The sequence below is a fragment of the Nanorana parkeri genome, unplaced genomic scaffold (genome assembly GCF_000935625.1).
Source record: "Nanorana parkeri isolate BGI_ZX_2015 unplaced genomic scaffold, ASM93562v1 scaffold1092, whole genome shotgun sequence".
Classification (NCBI taxonomy): Eukaryota; Metazoa; Chordata; class Amphibia; order Anura; family Dicroglossidae; genus Nanorana; species Nanorana parkeri.
In genome coordinates this window covers 542,558-552,637 of record NW_017307360.1, presented here as the reverse complement: position 1 = coordinate 552,637, position 10,080 = coordinate 542,558, and the positions used below count along the sequence as shown (strand labels likewise).

The 10,080-nt window shown below is 43.1% G+C and overlaps 1 protein-coding gene across 1 annotated transcript in view; it reads right to left on the bottom strand.

Annotated features, from left to right (window-relative positions):
• FAM134C (family with sequence similarity 134 member C) overlaps positions 1 to 10,080 on the bottom strand; it is a 40,483-nt gene that overhangs the window by 21,830 nt on the left and 8,573 nt on the right. Inside the window, exon 2 of the mRNA XM_018567786.1 lies at positions 536 to 642. Coding sequence (XP_018423288.1) covers positions 536 to 642 — 107 coding nt within the window. The remainder of the gene's footprint in view (positions 1 to 535; positions 643 to 10,080) is intronic.

Genomic DNA, 10,080 nt, shown 5'->3' with positions numbered 1-10,080 from the left:
TTTTTTTAATCTACTAATCTTACTATCTTTTACTTTTTATCATTTTAATTATTATTTTTTCATAAATGTTTATTTATTTTTATAATTTATACATTTTTATTTATTTTTTTCACTTAACTTTATTGCTATCACACAGGAGCTAGCTGACAAGCCCCGGTGTGATAGCATTTGGAGGTGACATGTTCTCTTTATTGAACCTGTCACCTCCAATACAGGAGTTCTAGCACAGCACTGTGCTAGAACTCCTGTGACAGCTCTCACTGTCTACTCGACGCGGCGTGCAAGGTAGCCGGCGGCGGGACCATACCTGCCGCTCCTCTGCTCTGATCACACCTGTCAGCGCTCCATCCCTCTCCTCCTAGCCGCACTGAAGCTGCAGCGGCCGGCAGGAGAGAGAGATCGCATTTTTCCACCCCCACCCCAACCCTCCCTGACATTTTGTTTTCCTGTCATTTCAGATTTTACTATCTATTGTCCTAATAACAATATTACATTGGCTTTAGGATACTGCTACAGGAAGCAGAAGATTTCTTACCTCCCAGTTCAGGCCAGATTTTGTTCTTCCACTGATCTACGCAGATAACGATCATCAGGCCAAATGCTGCTAGAAATAGAATTCTGAGCGACGTCAAAGCAAAGAACCTGCAAGACAAGTATTCACACTGAATTTTGATTTGTCCACATGAATATCACAGCTTAATGCATAATGTGTATACCCGAAAAACAGCAGGAATGGTTCATAATGCCGTAGTCAACCGCAGTGGTTCTCAATGTATATTACATGGACCCCTGACAGTCTGTAGTTGTGATTTTTTATGAATGTTTTACATGAAGTAAAATATCAAGCCTCATATACCAAAGCACGAGGTTCTAACATGCAGTGTGTGCTCTTCTATTACATGAGGGAAAATCATTGAGGCCTGGTTGCCCAGGTCAAATTCAGCAGCATCAGCATGGATTGGTGAACCCGACAATAACTCCTAGACTGATTAACATACCTAAATATTTTTCATGTTTTTCCTAAGGCCTTTATTTGGTACAATGCTTTCATGAAACACTTTTTTATTAGAGGCTATATACTGTATATTTTTTTTAATTAGGTTATTTTTTTAATAACATAATTGCATCTGCCAATTACACCGTTAAAAAGAGGTCACTGAAGTTTGCATTGTTCAATTAAATCGCCCAGACCCGTGTGACAGTAATTAGGCAGTGACAGTTTCCCTTTAATGAGATGTCATGGGTCTAATACACTACTGATGTCTTCCCTACACTTTATCCTGTGCGTTCCAAGCCCGAAATGCACTGGATCGCATAGATCAAGCTGGGCAGCGTTTACAATCAAACTGCAACGGAGGGTATTCCTGTACCTCGTGTTCTGGTGCAAGCGATTGCCTCCCGCCCCAGAACACTGCCGGCTTGATCTATGCGATCCAGTGCGTTCCGGGATCGAACCACAAAAGGAAATGCACTGGATATGGTGTGACTGGGACCTGGGCACCAACAGAGGGCTAGCTCACACCATAACTGCATCAGAACTGTGTGAGTCTGCGCAGCTGCACTGCGGTGCATTTTGCCGCGTTTTTACTGCGCTTTTGAGTTTAGCGTAAGATGGGCTTTCAGGTGCAGTCCAGTGCATTTGCAGGCGTTTTCGATGCGCTCGGTTGCAATAAGGTGCAGCTAAAATGTGGCAAGCAGGATTTTTTCTGACTGCATCGGAACTGACTGCACTGGTGTGAGGGCCCATTCACACCATGTCCGGATCAGATGCGGTACGTTACATTTTTCTTCCGCATCAAAAATGCATCCTAATGCATTTGTATGTGATTTTTGGGCTCTGTTCACACCAGTCCAGCCCGTTCCAGTGCAGGAAAAAAAAAATGCTGTCACATTTTTGCTGCACTAGAACGCACCGGAACGCGTCACAAACGTACTGCACCGGCACGCAACAGAAGCAATGACATGGAGCAGGAAGAGATTAATTTGCATAATGAATTTACCCCCAAAACAAAAGAAAACGCATGGAATGCATCACAAACGCACCGCGTTTGGCAGAAATGCGTGCAGATCTGGTCCGGACATGGTGTGACAGGGCCCTGAAAGAGCACCAGAAATTGTGACGCGATTTTGAAGCAGCTGCCAAACTGAACGGACTGCATCACAACTGCATCTGGTGTAAACTAGCCCAGAGAGTTCCTGATCAGCTCCTTACCCTGCCACAGCTGGCTGGGATGTGACAGCTCTAACCCATAACGCGCACTGCCCATACACCTTATGATTATTGTACAATCCCGGGATCACCCGCGATTATCGTACGATAATCGTCAGGTGTATGGGTAGCTTTAGGCTATGTTCACACCATACCTGGACCAGATCTGAAAATGCAGTGCGGACGGCGCTGTGTGAAGCCCGGAATTACCATAGGTATACATTGGGATGCTTTTCTGGTCCGGGAACAAACCGTTCTGGTCTGAACATGATCCGGACATGGTGTGAACAAGCCCTCAATCTTGAAGTGCAGAGCCGAGCACATCCATATTCATACTGTACAGAGGAGAACGGGGACCACTCTCCATCCTGATGCCAGTTATGGATAGCCTGGTATACATGGGGGGGCACCTTTCTTGCCTCATAGAAGTTATAGGGCGGCTATGAATCACTTCCATTAACCCTTTCGCTGCCAAGCCCTCCGGAACATTTTTCAAATCAGCTGGCCAAGCCATTTTTTAATTTTCTGCAATTTTTTCTTAATTGATTTGATTTTCAACTGCTGCATTGCTAGCTTTTGTAAAAGACCCCCCAAACCATATATTTTCTGAAAGCGCAGGCCCGGTAGAATAAAAAGATGGTGATACTAAATTTGTAGGCCCTGCGATTAGAAGCAGGTTGTATGAAATTTTAATGACTTTACAACCATCGCACAATGAAAGTCGAGCGATGGTTGTAAGGTGTACGGCCAGCTTTAGATCCTTGAGGGCTGGGACTGATGTGAATGTGCAACTATGTAAAAATTGTTGGCGCTATATAAATACCAATAATAAATTATTTTTTTTATTAAAAAAGGAGTTAAAAAATCACTACACTAGGCTGGTGAACTTCCCTTATAATGCTAAAATCAAGCATACAGGTAAACTGAATACATGGGCATGCATCTATTTTCGGGGGGAAGGGATGGGGGGGGGGAAGCAAAGTTTTGTTTAAACCCTAGCCAAAATGTTAGCATGATGTTCCACAAATAGATTTGCAGAAAGGCAAGGCCACCATAATGTTTTTCATGAGGCTGCAAAACGCTATCTTAAATAGGAAAAGGAAAGAAAAAAAACCTGGAATGAATGTCAATGTGTTTCTTGCTCAGTGGGTGATATTTCAGGAGTAACAGGACAAACATATTTGATCTCTGTGCATTGGCCTGACCTTAAGTGACATCTAAAAGACTACCACCAGAGATAAAAGTCAGCGCTTCTATACCAGTCTGACTTTGTAAACAGTGATGTCTGATAGTTTTACTTTGACATGTTATTTTGGTTCTGATAATTTAGCATTAGTGTTTTTTTTTCTTTACCCTAAAATGGGTTTTCAGGTGCAGTCCAGTGTTTTTGATGCGTTTTTGATGCGTTTACATGTGCTCCAAACCAGAGAAAAATCAGACAAGCAGTATAGTTTTCTTGTCTGGACCAGAACGGACGGCACTGGTGTGAACAGAGCCCAGAAATAGCATAGGGATACATAGGTTGTGAACAAGCCCTAAAGAGAATAAATGCACTTTATCTTTGTCACCTTCCTTCCCCAACCCTTGCTTCACAGAACCCACCTTCCCCCTCCAGAGAGTTATATTTAGAGATCCAGTGCCTGTGGTCTCTGAGGATTGCTTACATCCCGCACCGAAGTCTGCGCACTGCAGGATATGCCTGCGTACTAGAGCCGCATAGCAGTCTGAGGGGCTCATCTCCCTATGTTTCCTGGCCAGGAGACAGAGAAAGACGAGCCCCATATCAGTCTAAGATCGTGTACTTATTCTTTAAGCAACCAAATCAATTTGTCAAAGTCACAAACTACAAAGATCCAAGGCTTGTTGTTTGTTTCTACTGCACAAGATGATGATTCAGCTGCAGTCCCTGTTGAGGTATTCTGACAGCCGTGGGCGCTAGCTGTCAGAACACAATAGCCTGCCATGAGAGATTTGTCTATCTGCACTGTTTTACGCAGGTGGAGGAATATGTTAGATTTCTTTCTATCCATAGTAATCTATGCGTGTATGGATGGCTTGAAGTTAATTTAACATTTCAAAATCAATGGATGTGAAACGTGACCAAAGACTACAGTGCTGATTTATGAAAGTTCCTAAACTCATCAGCGCTATCTAGGGGAGCATGTGAATGGCATGAGCCTAGCCGGACTCTCATAACTAAACCACGATGTGAACAGAGATAAGAAATTACAAAGTTGAGATTCCAAAGGAATCCCTTAAGTTATGTCTAGGGCCTACCAATAATTGGATTTCACATTCATTTCACTGGTCCCAGAACAAGGAAGAAATGGATTTAGGGATCCAAAACAAGCAAACAAAAAGGTAATGATTAAAGCAATGCCCAAATAAAGAGGTATTGCCATAATAGATTTTTTTTTTATACAGCTCACTTTCTTGCAGTGCCTACTGGATCTCTGAACCACTCCCTGCCCCCAAAGGAAGCAACAATCTATGATCCCTTAAAATAAAACACACGAGCAGATATACAGTACAGCCAACTGGGGCTGGGGGGGAGGAGAAGCCCATTAACCTAATATATTTTGGGATTGCTGAATGAAAACCTTAGGCCACAGTCACACCTATACGTTTAGGTTCGATTAGGGATTCCTGCGTCAGGAATTCCTAATCTGCCATTTACAAGCTGCAACTGTCACCCATTCCAGTTAATGATCAGATGACAGCCGCTGCATTTAACGCTGACACACTGCATGTGATGGTATGTGATATGCTTACATGTGGTTTAAAATCAATCACTATCTCTGGACGCATCGATCGTGCATCTAGGGAGTGTGATTGATTCCTCAATACAAACCATTGCAAAGAAAAACCATATAGTGAGAGGTTAGAGCATTATCAAAATGCTACACAAGCCACCTTTCCCAAATGAAGTGTTTATATATTTGGAGAACAAGAGCAGAGCAATGTGATGGATGAAATGGCATAAAATGTCAGGATTGCCCCTTGCTCTCACATGACCCACAGACATGGCAGATTTTACACAACCAAAGCTAAGCTGCTTTTCAGATTAGAGGTCTCACAGCCACCCTAAAGTGATCCGCTGATCTGGGCACATGTCCAGATTCATTTCTCTTTCACATACTCCAGCATATTTTTTCTGTTATATAGAGCTACTGCACAGCATGTTTCATAAAATGTCACGGCACGGTCCACGAACACTTATCATTGGTAATGAAAACACACACCGTGTTAAAGTAAACGGTATGTGAACACTAACCATGAGTGAAACCAATGACAAATGTACTCATCAATTCATAACAAGCTTTAAAGCAAGGTCACATGGAAGGGCTTTACTCAGTACAGAAACCGGCATTTCCCAGCACACTCACCAGAGGTTTTAGTTGCACAACATGTGGAAGCCGCGCTGCCTCGTCAATGTCTTTGCACTGCGTTTGCATAAAGGCGTGCAGACCTGGCCCGGACATGGTGTGATAGGGCCCTTAAGGAGGTTGAGCTACCTCCTGGCGAACCTGCACGGAATTCATCCTTTGCTATAAATATGCTCCAAGATGGAGGCTCTCATAGATTAGAGTTAGGACCGCACTATACAGAGTGACATTGACGAAGCAGCGCGGCTTCCACATGTTTTGCAAAAGTTATACAACTGAAACCTCTGTTTCTAACCTTAGTAGTAAGACAGTGTACCTTTTTAACAGGCTGGCGAGTGTGCTGGGAAATGTCTGTTTCTGCCCTAACCATAATCTTTTCTAGTTTGTTATATCCGTTTAGTGCTTGCAGTATTTTTGCAGAACGCACTGGACCGGCGATCGCACTGCTGGCGGGTGGCTGCGGTGCCATTGACTTCAATGCACCGCGACGCCCCCTCCCGCAGGGAGTCGGCCGACTTGCGCTACAGTGCGTTCCAGAGGCCGAATGCACTGGAACGCGGAGTTTGTGGTGTGAACTGGCCCTTAGGCTAGGTTCACACCAGATGCAGTGTGTTCCAGTCCCATTCTGGCCAGATTTCATGTTCATAGTCTGGGAACAGCTGCGCTTTAAAAAGGAAAAAGTAGTAGAAGAACTCGGTTCAGACCCTTCTTAGTATAGGTGACTCATCATTACATGGCTGAACTAGATGAAAAACAAGATGCATACTGCAGAAGGTTGATTCTCATGTACAGAATGACTTTCTCTGGTTAATGTGCTCATATAGTTCTTTGAACTGGATCTCTTTTTGCAGAATGACTTCAGGAAGTTGTTGTCCTAGCCACAAAACACACGTTTGTACAATAAAATTAGGTACATAAATCACTATTTCCCACGATATTATGTTCAGAACGGAACAGGTGCTCAATAGCAGAAAGAAAAAGCTGCGAGTTTGTGTTCTGGGTTGGAAACTAGGAGGACAGACAGCAGCCAGAAGGTTCCTGACTAATGAGTTATGAATAAGTTATAAAACCCATGGAAAGAACACCACCTGCACAGTACAAATAGCCCCCCCCCCCCCCCCCCCCCCCCCCCCAAAAAAACAAAAAAAACAAAGGAGAAACAAAGAAAAAGAGTAGGAGGACCAGCCTGGGCTGATGTCACATACAGGGCAGCACATTTCACCTGCTGCCTTGTTTTACTTGTTGTTTTACAGGGTGACTGCCACATATCCAGCTTGTGCCCCGCTGGGACTACAGGTATGACCTGCTGCTGTCCAGCACAGGGCCTGGGAAAGTAGCCTGTGCTGGATTGTGCCTCTCTGAATATTTAACTAAAACTGGCCAAAATTGTTGTGCATTGATGTAGAAATGTAAACTGTGTTATTCTTTTACTGATTTATTTAATGGAATGATAAAAGGTTTTGTCTTATCATATCATAAATGTGATTCTGAAATAAATCTGCATGTATTTCCAAGATCTAAGGACATGATAAGAAAGTTGTTATAACAAATTCATGCTGACCCTAAAACTGGAAAATTTCGTAATAAAAATAGCATAAGCTAGCAAAGGGGCTTACCGAGTATGTTTGAAGCATTTTAAAGATGAAGACTTTGAAATGAGATGCCATTAGCCACATAGAAAAGAGAAAAACACAGCGGCGACCGCTAGACCGGGACTGAACACTCGCTCTTTGTCCGATCAGTTGGCCAATTGTTTGCCAATGACGTCTGTGAAAAATAAATAAATAAATAAAAAGATTAGGACCAGCAGTCAATAATTCTCATTAGAATCTGCAACATGCTGCTTTCCTCTCTGTAATTATAGTGGACCAAATGTGTACAATAGAACATTGTGAAGGACAATTAGTGTGGGCTCCAGGAAAAAGACACCACACTATGGGACAATTACAACTGGTCAGCAAAGGCTGATTATTTCTAACCACATTGACACAGGCTCCAGCAGGAGGAACCATCGGCCACGGTGGAGGACCCGATACGCAACATACCCGGAAGGGTCAGATACCTGGAGCGGCGCTTTTTATGCAGTGACTGCACCCTGGTACGTGGAAGAATCACACAGCAAAAATGTCAAAAGTGTGTCAGTCATTTACGAACAGAAACTAAAAACAAGCTCAGTCATGAAGGGGTTAATATTTTTAAAAAAATTCCCTCCCCCCCAATGTTAATGAAAGCACTTACCTTAAATTATGTTTCTTAATCCGATCTCCTTCATTCCTGTCGTTTTCATCTGTCCATCCAGCTCTGCTGCGGGTCTCCGGTCCAGCGCCGACTCCTCTGTCCTTGCTGGCACTTCCTGTCCCACGGTGTCTTCATGCGGGTGCAGGCGTCCATATACTTACCTTGTGTCTCTCCTCGTCTCCCGGCCGAAAATGTGAACTGCGAATGCGCCCGTCCCAAGTTGCTTTGCTGCCACCTGAGAATTTGCCAATTTTCGGGCGTGAGCGCGCGGGAAGACACGGGTAAGTATTAACCTCTTTTAAAAGCGTTTTTTGTTTTTTTTTAAACTCTTTGCATATATCTACTGCTTGCTAGCAGTAGATATATACAAAACAAACTGAGGGTTTAATAACCCTTTAAGTAAAAAATGTGTAACATTATTCCACAACACAGGCTCAGAAATGTTATACATCTCCCTGGATTTCCTCAAGTGTTCAATAAAAAGTATTGAAAAAAAAAAAGGGCAGTTTTAGTAGACTTGGTAAGACTAATGACTTTTGACTATTTTAATACATTAATCAGGGTTAGGCATCTCCGACCCTCCAGCTGTGCTTTAACTACAAATCCCATCATGTCTCTGCCTCTGGGAGACAAGTCTGCGTCTTGCAATGCCTCATGGGACTTGTAGTTCCAAAACAGCTAGAGGTCTGGAGTTGTTCTAGATCAGTCCCTCAGAAAGTATTGAGGCCGGAGAGACAGACAACTAACATTTTCACATGTAAGCAAGCAATAACAGCTTAGGTATATCTAAAGTGCAGGTTTCCTTTAAAATTAAAACACTATACAGTAGAGGGGCACCGAAATGGAAATTTCAAAACCGAAACGAGAAAAAAATATATATATATGTCAGGCCACAACCGAAAATGTTTTTTTATTTTAATTTTTTCAAAATGTTTAAATATTTTAAATTTTTTTATATTTATTTATTCCTTTTTTTATTAAATATTTTTATTTTTTAACTTTACTTTTAGGGGCTTCAATCTCTTTTACTGCAGCTCTCGTTATAAATGAACAGGAATCCTCTATGAGTGCTCCTGCTCATTCATAACACGAGTACAGAGTATGTTTACTATAACCACAACTATGAATAAACAGGAGGTGATTAACACTTCCCATTCATTCATAATTGAGGATATAGTAAACATACTCTGTCCTCAATGTTGTACAACCACTCTGCAATCACTGATCGCTGAGTGTTTGTACCACGCTCCATCCTGACAGCTGTCACCACCCCAATTACACCCCACCATCTCCCACTGCCGGCTCCGCTTCCCCCTCTACTATTTAGCAGAGGTAAGATCGTACTGCAGTGACTGAAAACAATAGCAAACCTGCTATTGGCTATTTCAAAATGCAATAGCCAATCGCAGGTTGGCTATTGGATTGGAACTTACTCCTTCAGGTCCGCTCCTCTGCTGACTGGCATCAGGCAGTGGGTGGGTCCAAAAGTCAACATGCGATTGGCTATTGCATTTTGTAATAGCCAATAGCAGGTTTGCTATTGTTTTCAGTCACTGCAGTACGATCTTACCTCTGTTAAATGGTATACGGGGAAGCGGAGGGACCAGAGGCAGCAGAGCGGCCAACAGGACAAGGTGAGGTGTGATTGGGGGGGTCTTGGGAACGGGGTGATTTGGGGGAGCAGCCTTACCTCCGCACTGCAGCAGACGTCTGGAACCAAGTAAAAGACAGCTGCAGCCGCAAGATTATGCCGCCGGGAACTGAATGTAAGCACAGCAACCAACAACCCCCACTCCCTCCCTCATTTTCAATGTGGTCACCCATTAATATTGATATACCCGCAGAAAGGAGGATTTTCGCCCGCTCACACAGACGAGTCAGGTCAATCCGAGTGGGGTCTGGGCAGAGTCACAGCAGGTGACGAGGGCTTCAGATTGATGGGCAGTGTTTGAAGCTTGTACTGTGGACGGGCAGGGGAGGTGGGTCATTATCGGCAAACTTTTTGTTGTTTCGGCATTTCCCCAAAAGAGCTATTTTGGGCTGATATGCATCGGTCTCCGATATAACGGTGCATCCCTAATATACAGATATACCTTTGTAGCCATGACACAATCAAACCATGGCCACAGTAGACATTTTAGACTATTCACCAAATGTGTTCTTAAAGCGGAATTCCCAACAGATGTAAAATTACATTTCATTTATTTATGGACATTTAAAAAGAGAATAAAAATATATATATTTATA